General features: G+C 34.4%; 1 protein-coding gene across 6 annotated transcripts in view; it reads right to left on the bottom strand.

The window, feature by feature from the left end:
- Positions 1-16,771, bottom strand: part of Bmal2 (basic helix-loop-helix ARNT like 2) — a 74,267-nt gene that overhangs the window by 4,780 nt on the left and 52,716 nt on the right. For all 6 annotated transcript variants that reach the window (XM_078015017.1, XM_078015016.1, XM_078015021.1 and 3 more), the window contains 4 exons: positions 16,005-16,063; positions 14,799-14,907; positions 2,531-2,606; positions 777-870 (listed from right to left, as the gene is read on the bottom strand). In XM_078015017.1, coding sequence (XP_077871143.1) covers positions 777-870; positions 2,531-2,606; positions 14,799-14,907; positions 16,005-16,063 — 338 coding nt within the window. The remainder of the gene's footprint in view (positions 1-776; positions 871-2,530; positions 2,607-14,798; positions 14,908-16,004; positions 16,064-16,771) is intronic.

Consider the following 16,771-nt stretch of genomic DNA (forward strand, 5'->3'; position numbering starts at 1 on the left):
GGTAGGTAACCAGATTTCTAATTGAAAAAGGATATATAGAAGAATCATCCAAATTAGAGATAGAAAGAGGTTCTAGAAATTAAGGGTTAAAACACAGATAAAATGAACTGGTTTCTGGCTATCTTTCTAAGTACAAAAGAATTTAAGATGATTTCTATGTGGTTCTCTGTTTGAAGCTGAATCAAATCCCTTGATTCTCTCTAGCCTCAGCTTTCTAGAAAGTGATGTCAGTTATGGGTATCTGAAAATCTTTGATTCAATTTATTAAAATCTTATACTTCTTTTTGTGATATGTATCCTTTAAAAAATTTTTGGTGATTCTTGAATGGATATGTTTTTCCCTTTACTTAGAAATACCTTAGTTGTATTTAAATTGCATGTATTCTGGGCTGGGGTTGTGGCTCAGTGGTAGAGCGCTTGTCTAGCATGCACAAGGCACTGGGTTCAATCCTCAGCACCACAAACATGTAAAATAAAGATATTGTGTCCACCTAAAAGCTAAAAAAATAAATATAAAAAAATAAAATAAATAAATAAATAAGTAAATTGCATGTATTCAGCAACATCTAAAACCGACTGAAATATAACAACTGAATTCTTCACGGCACCTATATTTTAAAATCAAGAATATGATTTTTCTATTTAGAATTTGGAATGAGAAAAATCTTAGTTTTAAAACAGTGTGCTTCTTCAGAAGTCTCCTGTGCCTGAAAACAGTGAGTAAGAGGAAGTTTTTGGAAAACTAACGCGGCCAGCTGATGCCAGAGACAACTTACTGAGGAGAGGTTCGTGAGTGCTCTGGCTTTGCCTGGTTGTCTCCAGCTCCCCTGTTTCTGAAGGACTCAGTGAAAACAACTCTTGATTTGACATCTGCAAAACACAGAATAATGCATAGTTAGGTTTGCACTTGAGTGAGATAAAAACCCCTTGGCAGTCGGCAGACAGGGACCTGCCACCAGCACCACGGCCCCCTGGCAGCAAGCACTTATTGAGTGCTACAGGACAAGCACCCCATGGGCAGCATTCCATTTCATTTCTCAAATGTGAGGATCTGAAGTCTAAAAATCCATTCTTTCCCAAGGTGTTGAGGCCATGATTATAAGCCAAGGCCACTTGGCTCCAAAGCCACCACTGTGAACCACAACGAAAGGTACATGCTATAAGGAAAAATTTTACGTGAAGAAGGCAAAGTTTAGGGGCTGGGGATGTGGCTCAAGCAGTAGCGCGCTCGCCTGGCATGCGTGCAGCCCGGGTTCGATCCTCAGCACCACATACCAACAAAGATGTTGTGTCCGCCGAGAACTAAAAAAATAAATATTAAAATTCTTTCTCTCTCTCTCCCCCTCACTCTCTCTTTAAAAAAAAAACTATAGAATGAAATTGTATTGAGTAAATTGAGTGAATAAAGCATTGAAAGGGGAAAAAAAAAAAAAAGAAGGCAAAGTTTATGACCACTCAGTATCAAAGTCATCTCAGTTAAAAAAAAAATGGTGGCAAAACTACACTTCTTGTGAAATTACTGGGAATAGTACTTCGGAGTGGGGAACAGATTAGAGCAGATCCTTTTACCAAAAAGTTTTAGACTGTTCCATGCAACACAATCTAATATTCAATGTAGCTCACAAATCACTGGCCTGTATTGTTGTATTAGATTGATGTATTTTATCTACAAAAGCCTATATAGAGTATGGTACTGGAGATTTTCTTACAATAACTAAAAATCTGTTTCCTAGCATATTGCCTCATTTGCTAAATGTATAAACAAATGAATGAATAGGTCAGAAGATTTAGATTCTTACACAAATTTGTCCCTGGTCATATATAAATTCTCATATTCTTATACTATCTAGTTTACATACTTACTTTAGAGCTTTTTGTTATTTGTATCATATTAGAATTATATTGTATTTTCATCTTCTAGTTGAGTACTATGTTTAGTCATTTTTGTATAAGCACCAAGACATTTCAATTAGCTAGTGTATGTTTAATTGAATGAAACAGCAGAGCTGGGAATGTAGCTCAGTGGTAAGCATTTATGAGGCCCTGGATTTGATCCCCACCACAATTTTTTTTTCTTGTGGTTTATCTTTTTCAAACCACAGGAATACATGTAATCTACCAATTTAGAACCTAACTATAATCACAGCTACCATTAATTGAGCATTTACTATGTGCCAACACTGTTTTAAGAGTTTGTTTTTGTGTTAAACCATTGAATTTTCACATTCCTTCAGAGGATATATTATCATCCCTGCTTTATAAATGAGGAAATTGAGGCACAGAGTTTAAGTAACAAACCCAAGGATATGTAGCAGAATATGAGTCACAGCTTGGACCCAGATGGTATTCTAACAACTTCACCCTTACCCATTATTCTAAACTTTGATGCATCTTAAAAACCATTGAGTGGCTAGAAAGAGCTCATTTATTTTTTTTTTTACAGGATGGCTTCTTTTCTCAAAAGAAATAATCAAAGAGCAAATTTTATCATTCACTGATTTCTTGAACATTGTCATTTGAGTGTACTTACATTCCTGCAGGTGACAGTGTGATCATCTCTCATTGGCTCTGTTGGACTTGAATCATCAAAGGACGAAGACTGTAACCTTTAGAAAGTGACACATAAAACATTTGCCTTATTTACACATTTTAAGGAGAAATTTACATATTTTTCTCTATTTACATATTTTTATCTCTGAATACATAAAATACAGCAAGGAACTTGAGGCTGAATGTCGTAAAGGTTTTCACAATCAGTTTGACTTGTTACTTTTGACATGGAGTGCTGAAAGTCACTCCACAGTAAACAGAGAAGTCAAGCTCTGGGACAAAGCCCTTGAGTAAACCTGCCACCTAATAGTAAAGCAAAAAACAAAAAACAAAAGGAGAGCAGTGTAAATCAGTTACTTGTGTCAAAAATCAGTCCTCACAGCTGTGCCTGGTGGTGCATGCCTGTATTCCTAGCAGCTTGGGAGGCTGAGGCAGGAGGATCTCCAGTTTAAAGCCAGCCTCAGCAACTTAGACCCTAAGCAATTCAGTGATAAAATATTTTTAAAAAGGGCTGGGGATGTGGCTTAGTGATTAAGCATCCCTGGGTTCAATCCCTAGTACAAAAAAAAAAAAAAAATCAGTCCTCATGAAGACTTTACGCCAAAACAGAAACTCAAAGATTTATTAATATTCTATAATCATTTTCAAGTGAGAAATATAATTTTTACCCCCCAAAATCCCCAGGCACAGAATCAATGAAACATAGCACAGAGAAGAGAATGGCAAAAACATAACTTTACGTCTTCATGTATTCCTAAGAAAGTTGGTAAGAAATCACAGAGGAAGAAACTAAAACAGAAATAAAATGCCTTAGGTCACAAAACCACGAGAAGGAAAGATTGGGAACGCATCTAGGGGGTTTTCCATAGGACAGTCCATGAATACAGCTCAGCCAGCTTTTCATTTTGTGGGTTTATGCCCCCCGCTACCTCCACCAGGTTTATTAAAGTATAACTGGTGTACAAAATGTTTGATATAGGTATACATTTGAAAATGATTAACATATTTACTTCATACCTATTTTGTGGTGAGAACACTTAATCCACTCACCTCGCAGTTTTCAAATACATCTAGTACATTACTATTAACCATATAGTCACCGTTTTGCACAACAGATCTCCAGAACTTATTTACCCTCTTATTGAAACTTTGTACCCGATGACCAACATCTCCCTAACCCCCATCCCTCATACACCAATGTACTTCTATGAGTTTTATTTAGATTCCAGATATAAGTGAGATCATGCAGCACGGGTCCTTCTGTGCCTGGGTATTTCACTTAAAATAACATCTGTCCTTCATGTTGTTGCAACCGACAGGGTTATATTCTTTTGTATAACTGTATAGTATTCCACAGTTCTTTTCATTCACTGATGGACACTTAGGATGATTTTTTGGTTATTGTGAATAATCCTGTGGGGGTACAGATACTGCTTTCATTTCCTTCGGATATGTCTGGGATTTCTGGATCATATGGAAGTTCTATTTTTAATTTGGTGAGGAACTTCCATACTATTTTCAATAATGGCTGCATTTAGATTCCCACCAACAGTGTGCAAGAGCTCCTCTTTCTCCATATCCTTGCCAACATTTGCTGACTTTCATCTTCTTATATAGACATTCTAACTGGAGTGAGGTAATATCATTGTGGTTTTGGTTTATAGTTCTCTGATGATGGTGAGATTGAGCTTTTTTTTTTTCATATATTGGTCATCTGTATGTCCTTTGAGCATTATCTATATCCTTGCTCGTTTTTTGAGTTCTTTTCTTACTGTGGAGAGGTTTGAGTTCCTTGTCCGTTTTAATATTACTTCAATATATTGTCAGATCTTGGATTTGTAAATATTTTCTCCCATTCCTTACCCTGTGGTTTCCTTTCTCACAGAAGTTTTCAGTTTGATAAAATCCTATTTGTCTATTTTTGTTTTTGGTTGCTTGTGCTTTGGGGATCCTATTCAAAAACCACTGTCCAGACCAATGTCATGGAGCCTCTCTTCTGCTTACTCTTAGTAGTTTTATAGTTTCATGTGTTTTAATCTATTTTGATTTGATTTGGTGTGAGACAAGAGCCTAATCTCATTTTCTGCAGGTGGGTATCAGTTTTTCAACATCATTTATTAAATATACTGTCCTTTGTTGAGTGTTGGCAACTTGATCAAAAAACAATTGATCATAAATAAGTGGACTTACTTCTGGGTTCCTGGTTCTGATCCATTTCTCTGAGCCTTTTTTCATGCCAGTAACATGCTGTTTTGATTACTCAAGCTTTATAGTTGATTTTTAAATCAAGTGGTATGATGTATCATATTCTGTTCTTTTTGCTCAAGATAGCTTTGGTGGTTCTGTATGAATTTTAGATTTTTTTTACTTCTGTGAAAAATGCCATTGAAATTTTGATAGGGATGACACTAGATCTATGTATTTCTTTGGGAAATATGGACATTTTAATAATAATTGTCTTAAACCATGAACATCCACTCATCCAGGTTTTCATTTATTGGTATCATCAATTTCTTTCACCAGCATTTCACAGTTTTCCGTGTGCACACCTTCTATGTCCTTGGTTAAACTGCTCCTAAGGTTTTTTGTTTTTGTTAGATATTGTGAATGGAATTTATTGATTTTAATGATTTCTTTTTGGATAGCTCATTGTAAATATATAGAAACACTGCTAATTTTGTATCCTGAAACTGAATTTGTTTATTCTAAAGAAAATTTTGGTGGAGTCTTCAGGGTTCTCTCCATATAAGATCTTGTCACTTGCCAAAAAGACAGTTTTACTTCTTTGTTTCCCACTTGGATGCCTTTCACATCTTTTACTTACCTAACTGCTCTGGATCAGACTTAAACACTATATGGATTGAAGTGGTAAGAGTGGTAGGCATTTCTATCTTGTTCCCAATCTCAGAGGAAAAGTTTTCAGATATTCACCATTCAGCAGTCTATGGGCTTCTCACATATGGATTCTATTAAGTTTAGTTCCATTCCTTCTAAAGTTTGAGTATTTTTATCATGAGATATTGAATTCTATCAAATGCTTTTCCCACATCTATTGAGACGATCTTATGATTTTTATCTTTCACTGTTAATGTGGTATATCACATTTATGGACTTTGCATGTGTTAAATGATCCTTGCTTCTCAGGGATCAATCTCATTCAATCATGGGGTATGACCCATTTAATATGCTGTTGAATTCAGTATGCTAGTATATTTCGAGGATTTTTGCATCTATGTTCATGAGTGATATTGTCCTTTAATTTTTTGTTTCTCTTTCTGTGTGTAGTGTTGGGGATTGAATCAAGGGTTTCATACATATGAAGCAAGTGTTCTACCACTGAGTTATATCTTGGCCCCAGTTTTCTTTTCTTGTGGTAATCTTATCTTGCTTTGGTATCAGGGTAATGCTAATCTCATAAAACAAGTTTGGAAGTGTTTCCTCCTCTTAATTTTTTTGGAAGAATTTCAGAAGGATTGGTATTAATATTGTTTAAGTGTCAGGTAAAATTCAATAGTAAATCCATCAGGTCCTGAGTTTGTATTACTGATTTAATCTCCTTATCTTTATTGGTCAGTTCAGATTTTCTATTTCTTCTTGATTAGTCTTGGTGGATAGTATGTTTCAGAGAACTTAATCCAATTCTTCTAGGTTATCCAATTTGTTGGTATATAATTGTTCAAAGCAGTATTTTATTGTCCTTTGTATTCCTTTGGTATCAGTATTAATATCATTTATAACTTTTAGTTTATTTTTTAGTGTATATATTTGAATTGTACAATGTTTTTGATATACACATTGAAAGGATTACTGCAGTCAAATTTACATATTCATCATGCTCCGGTTGTGTATGTGTTCAGCACCAAAAATCCTAAGCAAATTTTTAGGATATGATATTAACTCGTGTTCTCATGTTGTACATTAGCTCTCTAGATTCATTCACATACAGAAATGCAAATATATATACTTTGACCTACTTTCCCCCATTTCCTTCCCCTCCCTGCCTCTGGTAACTACCACTCTACTCTCTACTTGCTGTTTCTATTTATTCCACCTTTTATTCCTTTTGATTCTGCATGTAAATGAGAACACATTATATTTCTCATTCTGTGTATGGATTATGTCACTTGGCATAATGCCCTCCAGGTTCATCCATGTTGTCACTGTTCATAATTTTAGTCTTCTTTTTGTTCTTGGTCTAGATAAAGATATTTCAGTTTTATCTTTTCAAAACTCCAACTTTTAGTTTCATTTGATTTCTATTTTTCAAGTGTCCATTTATTTCTGCTCCAATAATTTCCTTCTGCTAACTTTGGGCTTAGTTTGCTCTGCTTTTTCTAGTTCCTAGAGGTATAAAGCTAGGTTATTTGATATATTCTTTTCTCCCCCTTAATATGTATTTTCCACTAAAAATTTCCCCTAAGAATTGCTTTTACTGCATCCCATATATTTTGATATGCTGTATTTAAACTTTCAATTGTCTCCAGAATTTTTTTTCTTTGATTTATTAGTTGTTTAGTAATACACTGCCTAATTTCTACTTTTGTTAATTTAAAAATTTTCCTCTGATTTCAAGTTTCATACCACTGTGTTCAGAAAATATATTTGATATATGATTTATTTCAGTCTTCTTAAAATTTCTAAGACTTGTTTTGTGGCCTACCATATAACTCAAGTGTTCTTGAAAACAATGTAGTCTGCAGCAGTTGGATGGGATGATCTCTATATGTCTGTTTGGTCAATTTGGTGAATAGTGGTGTTGTTCATGTGCCCTGTGTCTTCACTATTTGTCTGGATGCCTCTATCCATTGCTGAAACTATGGTACCTACTATTAATGCAATTTATCTCTTTAATTTCATCAATGTTTGCTTTACCTGTTTAAGTGCTCTGACGGTGAATGAATACATATTTATAATTGTTATATCTTCTTGATCTAGTGACTTATTTATATAATGACTTTCTTTGTCTCTTGTCACAGTGTTAGACTTAAGGTCTATCTTGTCTGATGTGAGTACAGCCACCCCTGCTCTCTTGGTTACCACTGGCATGAAAAAATGTTTGTTCATCCCTTCATGGCCAGCCTCTCTCCTTGGAGTTAAAATTAATCTCTTGTGGGCAGCATAGAGCTGGATCTCGTTTATAACCCATTCGAGCCACTGTATATCATTGAGTGAAGAGTTAATCCATTTACATGTAATTATTGATAGCTGACTTACTCTGCAACTTGTTTTCTGACTGTGTTGTAGCTTCTGTGTTTCACTGCTTATGACCTGATTTCTCTTTTTCTTTTTCGGTGGTGGCATATTTTGATTTATCTTTTATGTGCCTACTATAGGTTTTGTATTTGCCATGAAGCTTACAAAAACCATCTTATAACAGGTCATTTTTAGATGACAATTGCAACCATATACAAAACTTCTATACTCTTTCCTCCATTTTATGTCACTGGTACCATAATTTTTCCTTTGTCTATCATAAATCTGTTAACAATAACTAGTTATAATAATTTGCTAATATTTCCGTCTTTTAAATTTTATGCTAGAGTTAAGTGATTTGTGTACCACATCAACGTATTAAAATATTCTGAATTTGACTATATTCTTTACAGGGAGTTCTGTACTCTCATGTTTTTATGTTAATGCCCTTTCATTTCAACTTAAAGAACTCTGGTTAGCCTTTCTTATAAAGAAAGTCTTATAATGAACTCCCACAGCTTTTGTCTGGAAAAATCCTTCTCCCTCTTTCATTTCTGAAGGACAGACGTCCTACATATAGTATTTTTGGTTGGCAATATTTTTCCCCCTTTCAGCACTTTGATGATATCTTCTCTCTAGTTCTGGAACTACATTTTTCTGTTGGGAATTTGATAGTCTTAAGGAGATTCCCATGTTTATGACAAGTTACATCTTATCTTTATGCTTTAAAAGTTCTCCTTGTCTTTGATTTTTGAGAATTTGATTAAATATGTCTCAGTGACCACCTCTTTATATTTACTCTATTTGATCTTCATGGATCTGAATGTTCATTTTTCTCTCTAAGTGTGGGTATTTTGTGCCATTTCTTTAAATAAGATTGCTTTCCCAAGGCTGAAGTTTCAGCTCAGTGCTAGAGAGCTTGCTTAGCACTTGTGAGGCACTGGGTTCAATCCTCAACACCACATAAACATAAATAAATAAATAAATAAATAAATAAATAAATAAATAAATAAAATATTGTGTCCATCTACAATTTATATATATATATATATATATATATATATATATATATATATATATATAATTATCGCTTTCCCCTTTCTCAGTGTCTTTTTAAACTCCCATAACATGTGAATACATTTACCTGATGGTGTCCCACATGTCCTATAGGCTTTCTTTACTCTTTTTCACTCTTTTTTCTTTTGTTCCTCTGATTGGGTCATTTCAAATGACCTATCTTCAAGGTCACTTATTCTTCTGTTTCATAGTCTGCTGCTAAAGCTCTCTTTGGAAGTTTTCAGTTCTGCCTTTATATTCTTTAGCTTTAAGATTTCTGTTTGGCTCATTTATGGATTCTCTGGGTTGAACTTCTCATTTTGTTTGTTGTTTTCCTGATTTTATTTAGTTGTCTGTGTTTTTCTATAGCTCGTGTTGATCTTCATTTCTTTAGAGTTTTTGGCAGTGTTCTGTTTCCCTGACTTTTTTCATGATCCTTATGGACTTGTGTTGGTACCTTCACATTTGAAGAAGTAGACCCCTATTCCAAAGTCTTTACAGACTGGCTTTGCCCGAGAAAGACCCTCACCAGTTAGCCTGTGTAGAGATTCTGGGGATTGGGGGTGATATCTAGCAGAGTCCATGGCAAGCTTGCCTATAAAATCCTCAAGCAGACTGGTTGGGATTGGGTCAGCAGAAGGGTGGGTCTGGTACCCAGATTTAAAGAGGCCAACCTGGTCCATGTGGTTGGGCCAGGATCCTGGTTCAGGAGGGTATATTTAGCTCTCTGGTGTAGTCCTGGGTTCCAGGGGATGAGTTCAGAGACTGAGTATACAGGGGTCAGCTGAGCTGGAGTAGTTCTAGAGTCCAGGTCCACATTAGCAGGTGTAGAGACTTGCCCCATGGATACTGGCCCAGTACCAGGGTCTGCTGAAGAAGACCTGATCTAATCTCTGGTTGCATCAAGACCAGAGATTGAGTTGATGGTGCAATCTTAAGGCATGGGGCTTTGAGGACAGGCCTGGCTTCAGATTTCATAGAGCTAGGCCTATGCTGGTGTCCACAGTAAAGTTGAGTGCTCATTTTACTCTCCTTCCCTCACATGAATTCTTTAGCTCTTGTGATGATATTTTCACGAGCATAAAGTTGTTTGTGTTAATGTTTCTAAAAGGAAAAGGGCACTTAAAGTCCTATTCTGCCATCTTGCTGACATCACTGGTTGGTTCATATTTTAAAATCACTGCCTGCTCACTTAGTCTTGCATTAATGAAGAAAAATATCCTATCCCTCATGCCTTTCACTTCCAAATTAATGTTCTGAATCATGGTTGTCTTCATATTAGTCCCCTGCAAAAACAAATCTAAGTGCCTTCTCTACTTTACCTTAGTGAGAACTCCTCATTGCTCATCAACCAGCTCCTCTCTCAATTGAATGTGCTTGTCCTTTGAAACCAACATGTTTTTCCTTCTCACCTCTATACATTAACTGAAGTGCCACCATATAGAAATGCCCTCCCTGCTGTATAATGAACTTTCTGACAGAACCCAACTGTCAACACATGGCTCTATTTTCACTTATGATATCCCTGTAACATGGTCAAACAATTTTTAAAAAGAATGCCAAGAACATTCAATGAGGGAAAAGGGTAGTCTTTTCAATAAACATTATAGAAAAACTGGATATCGACATGCAAAAGAATGAAGTTGAACTCTTACCTTAGACAGTATAAAAACATCAAAGACTAAACTTAAATCCTCAAACTCCAAAATTTCATTGAAGAAAATAGTGGAATAGCTCCATAACATTGAATTTGGCACCAATTTTTTCAAGCTTTTGTTTTTGGATATGACACCCAAAACCAAGAAAGGAGATAACAAAGGAAAGTGGATAAATTTGAACATCAGAAACAAAACTTTTGGGCTAGGGATGTGGCTCAAGCGGTAGCGCGCTCGCCTAGCATGCGTGCGGCCCGGGTTTGATCCTCAGCACCACATACAAACAAAGATGTTGTGTCCGCCGAGAACTAAGAAAAAATTAATAAATGTTAAAATTCTCTAAAAAAAAAAAAGAAAAAAAAAGAAAAAAAACTTTTGTGCAAAAAAACAAACAAAACAAAAAACAGCAAAAAGGGCAAACCATAGATTGAGAAGAAATACTTGCAAATCATTTATCTGATTGAGGGCTAATGTCCAGAATATATAAGCAACTTGTACAAACTCAACATCAAAACAACCATATTACAAAATGGGCAAAGGACCTGAATAGACAATACTCCAAAGAAGGGAGACTAAGGGCCAATGAACAAGTGAAAACAATTCTCAGCATCAGTAATCACTAGGCAAATGCAAATTAAAACTCAAAGCAGATGCCACTTTATATCCATTAAGATGGCTATTATCAAAAAACAAAACAAAATTACAAGCTTTGGTGAGAATGTGGAGAAATTCAAACTCTTGTGCATTGCTGGTGAGAATGTAAAATGGTGTAGTGTAAAATGGAAACAGTATGGTGGCTCCTCAAAAAAAAAAAATAGAAATTCCAGATAATCTAACAATTCTACTTCTGGGTATATACACAAAGGAATTGAAAGCAAGGACTCAAACAGATATTTGTACATCCATGTCCATAGCAGCATTACTCATAATAGCCAAAAGTTGGAAACAACCCAGGAGTCTATTCATCCACTGATAAATAAAATGGGGTACACACATACAATGAAATATGAGTCAGCCTTAAAAGATAATTCTTACACATGCTATAACATGAATAAACCTTTAAAGCATCATGTCACAAAAGAACAAATACTGTCTAATTCCACACGCAGGGTACTCAGAGTAATAAAATTCATAGACCTAAAATAGAATGGTGGTTGCTAGGGATTAGAAGAAGGGGGTAAAGGAGTTTTTACTTAAAAGTACAGAGCTTCATTTTTGCAAAATGAAAAAGTTCTGGCAGTAGTGGTGATAGCTGCACTAAATGTGCCGATATTTAATGCTAATAAACTGTACATTTAAAAAGGGTAAAAAAATCAAATGCACATCCAGATCCACTAATGTCTTTTCCATTGCCTAGGTCACTGAATTGTTAAGAGGGGAAGGAAACTTGGATCCTGTAATGAAAGTCATTCTAGGATTAGAAGCCAAAAATGCAAACCACACATTTGAGCGACTAATCATGTACTATGTGGTAAAATCAGTTTTACACTGTATGTTTGTGATGAGATTTATATCAAAGCACATGATGAAACATGTTTTACAACTGAATTATTAAAGTACATAGCACACAGTTTAAGTATTCAATAAGTATTTGTTCATTAAATAGGCAGATCAAAGGCAAATGCAAGTGTTTCAGTAGTCATTTTTTTTCAATTTAAAATTCTTAAAAATTGCTAAAAATTAAAATTGTACAAAGTCAAATAAAAAGATAAAAATATCATTCTTTTATATCTACTGTCACCTAATACCTTGTCCCAAATATGAAAGATAGCCAGTTTGAACAAATTTTTCATATTGCCATATATTATATTATAGACTCAGAGGTTCTGTCTCTATAACTGTAAAATCTCAAACATCCTGAAAATAGGAAGATTTTTCTAAAATCATTTAGTAGCAAAATCTGAACTCAGTAAAATCTAACCTTGACTGATTTTTTTTAAAAATATTTATTTATTTTTTAGTTATTGGCGGACACAACATCTTTGTTGGTATGTGGTGCTGGAGGATCGAACCTAGGCGGCACGCATGCCAGGCGAGCGCGCTACCGCTTGAGCCACATCCCCAGCCCCATTGACTGATATTTTTTTTTTAAATTCCATTTTATGTTATTTAATGAGTATTTACATGCTTCACTCCAAATATATATTTTTATCTTCTAGTATGGAAAATTTCCAACAGATAAAAAAAAGAGATAGTATGAGGAAATCTCATATACTCTTGAACAGCTTCAATACTTATTAACTCTTTTTAATCTTATTGAATGTATATATCCACAAGCTCTTATTTCCTTTTTGCCCTTAGGATTATTTTGAAGCATATCCCACTTTTCCACTTAATCCATACCTACCTCTCATGGCAGAAATACTGATGCAAATGACTGTAGTCTTGACCATGATACAAGTGTTCTCTGGAGGTATTATATATAACCCTTAAAAAGGGGAGTGTGGGAATTCCCAAACACTATTTTTCTTTTTTTAAAATTTAATTAATTTATTTTTATGTGGTGCTGAGGATTGAACCCAGTGTCTCACATGTGCTTTTAGGCAAGCGCTCTACTAGCCCCAGCCCCCAAACATGATTTTTCTAAAATCCCAAGAAATCGAGTTCTAAACAATTCTAAGTTCAAAACATGTGGTTCCAAGGGTTTTAGGTGGGCAATTATGAACCTGCATACACACATATCCACATATTTTTTCCTCATGCAAGTTTGTTATTCTACGTGTTATTTTTTTTTCTATTCCTGTGCCTTTTGCTATTTACAATGTATTTCAATCTTTCCATATTAGCATAATAAAGCTACTCATTTTTAAACGGTTGCAGAGTATTCTACTGTATGGATATACCAAGAATTATGAATTATGGTTATGATAAATATTTAACAAATAGTAAAGGAAAAAAACAGTCTTGCTCATAGATCTTTATACAGATGTTTAAAAACATGTGCTTCTGGGGTAGAATTGGTGAGTTTGAGGTTATACATACATTTACATTTTTTTATGGGTATTCTCTAATTGTCCTCCAAAGTTACTGTATTAATATATATTCACACACCTTATGATGTCTGTTTTCTCACTCTTTCACCAATATTGAGTATCAACTTCCAAATCTTTGATAATCTTCTAAGTGTAAAAAGTACCAACCTCATTTAACTTTTGTGTATGTATATTTAACTGAGTAGAGATGAGTAATTTTTAAAGTTTCTCAGCCATTTGATTTTTATATTCTCTTCATATCTGCTAATGTTTTTAAAAATTGAGTTTTGATTATTAAAACTTTTTTATACTATGAAGTTTAATATGCAGTTATGTAAAGTTTAATATATACATACATTTTTATAAAAGTTCATGTAACAAAGTTAAAGATAAATCAAACTGGAAAATGTTCATTTCATGATAGTTTGAATATCTTAATATATGAGGAGTTTTATAGCATAAAGAATAGTTATAAAAAGTTTTAATATATAAATTCTTATAAAGTTTGCATCTATGTACTAAAATTGATGCACAGTATGACTTATTTCCACTTACTGATTTAAAAAGCCACTTTTACCATACAGTAACTTTCCATATGCAGTTGAGTCTACTTTGGAAAACTAACCTTTTACATTAATCTATTTGTGGGTTGTACCAAAATATAATGATTACAGCTTTAAAACATTTTTTAATCTCTGACAGGGTTAGTCTCATTTTATTTTATTTTAGTTTTGAAGTTTTCTAGACATTTTAATACAAGTAGTGTCATTTGTCAAATTCCAAAAATAAATGCATGATAGCATTTTTTACCTGATTCAGGTCAGTCTAAGGACACTGAATTTTATATCAAATTTTCACAATGAAAAACAGCTATGTCATCACAAAAGTTATTTGAGTTACCTTTTCTTTATCTTTGTAAATATTAAAAGTGGTTGTTGTTTTATGTAGGTCTGGACACTTTCCTTTTTTATTTTATTTTGGATGGTGCTGGTCAAACCCAGGACCTTATACATGCCAGGTAAATAGTTCTACCACTGATCTACACTTCAGCCTCAGCCCTGGACACTTCTTATGAAATCTATAGGGCTGGAGTTGTGGTAGAGTGCTTGTCTGGCATGTGTGAGGCCCTGAGTTCAATTGTCAGCACTGCATATAAATAAATCAATTAAATAAAAGATCCATTGACAATTAAGAAATATTTTTTAAAAATTTGTAACTTAAAAAAATATATATTTTTAATATTGTTCTAGTGCCAATCTCTTCCATTATGTTAGTAAACTGGCTATTTGCTTATAGAAAAACTGATTTTTGTATGTTGGCTTTGTAAATAATAAATTTACTTGTGAAAATATATGCAGCAATAAAGCATTACCTTTGTAAATTCAGAACTTCGTTTGCAATGTCTGTTCCGATACTGCCAGCACCAAGTACAGTTCCAGTAGACATTCCAGGCACATGGATACAAGATTGCTTAGGGGATTCTAAGCAACAGCAAAAGAAAAATAATTCAATTGAGACTTATAAAAATTATGTGACTTTGGTTAATAACTTTCTTTTTTTTTTCCAGTTTTCCAGATCTTTTTTCTTTTGTTTTTCATTGATTTTATTTTTTAAAATTACACGACAGTGGAATGCATTACAATTCTTATTACACTTAGAGAGCACAATTTTCCATATCATTGTATATAAAGCATGTTCACACCAATTCATGTCTTTATACATGTACTTTTTTTTGCATTACAATTCTTATTATGCATATATACCACCATTTTTCATATGGTTAATAACTTTCAATTCAAATAATTTTCTAGTTCTCTTTCTCCTCCTACTTTCATCTCCATACGAAGGCCTGAGAAATACTACTTTATTTCTCATATTTCCTAATATTTTTATTACACAAATATGTTAGTTCAACCCTGTGGTTAAAAACTACCATATTTCACCAATAATCATTACAGATTTTATGCCAAAATTTTTTTCAAAATAGTGGGGTGCCAACATTATGTAAAATTTTAAAAAAATAGAAATTGTGCTGGTATTACTTAAAAATCATTCTTACTAAACTGTCTTTGGTGCAACATTAGGATTCATGGAATCCACGTAAATGAGGTGGTAATAATTATGTGGTGAAATATGGTAACAGATAAGCAAAAGCTGCCCTTAATACTTTTATTTCTGCAACAGATGTTTAACAAGCACCACAACAGACAAGGGACGACGCTGGCTGCCAGGGAAGGCTGTTAAAACACTATTCCTGCTCCTGAAGCCAGGGGGAGCCCAACAAGTGCACAACTCATGGAAACACAATGAAGGCAGTAACCGAAGTGTGAACAAAGAGCTGTGGGCATTCTAAAGGGGACATGGTGGCACTCCTGGGAGTTTCCAAGGGGGTACCTATTTCCCTGTGAACTTACTCCCAAATTTGGGATGCCGATAAGCCACCCATAGAAGTCTTCTAATTTCACCTTGAAATTTTCCCCTCTCCAAGACAGAAAAAAAAGTAACTGCATAATACTATTAAGTAATAGTCTTAATGGTCTTAGCAACAAGTCTTCCACCAACTAAAACCTAAACTTACCTTCTGATGATTGAGAGCTGCAGTGAAATAATGATGCTCCTCTGGTCTCACTATGGCCCCTAGAATTAAAAAAAAAAATAGGTGATTCTTTTCCCCCTAAGATAAAGAAAATTGTTAAAACAACTACATTAAGCTCCATGCATTTGATTGTCAATTCTTGGCCCATTTAATGTTTTATGTACATGTTAATGTACATATTGTTAATATCACCACATCAAGGTATTTGATATGCTAATTATCAGGGCCATTGCCAAATATCCTATTAAGTATACGGTTACACAGTAACAAATTCTCAGTTCCTATCCTAGTGATAAGAAGGCAAAGATTACTGGAATGGGTGACAGGCAATGTTTGAGATAATTTTTTGGTGCTTCTTTTTATATACCAAATATTGCAAATAATAAAATCAATAGCCAGGCATGGTGGTACATGCCTGAAATCCCAGCAGCTCGGGAGGCTGAAGCAAGAGGATTGCAAGTTCAAAGCCAGCTCAGCAACTTAGCAAGACCCTGTCTTAAAATCAAAAATAAAAAGGGTTGGGATGCGGCTCAGTGGTTAAGCCCCCCTGGGTTCAAATCCCTTGTACCCAATAAATAAATAAATAAATAAATAAATAGGTCTAATAAAACCTTATAGCATCATCAAAGAGAAACTTGTAGAAAAACAGTAAAACTTAGAACAGGGCCATGGGAACATACTGTTGCCAGTCAGGAAAAGTGGCTCTTCCTTCAGGCTGACACAGCTATAGACAGTGTTGCCTAGCAACA

This window comes from Ictidomys tridecemlineatus, chromosome 6 (genome assembly GCF_052094955.1).
Source record: "Ictidomys tridecemlineatus isolate mIctTri1 chromosome 6, mIctTri1.hap1, whole genome shotgun sequence".
Lineage (NCBI taxonomy): Eukaryota > Metazoa > Chordata > Mammalia > Rodentia > Sciuridae > Ictidomys > Ictidomys tridecemlineatus.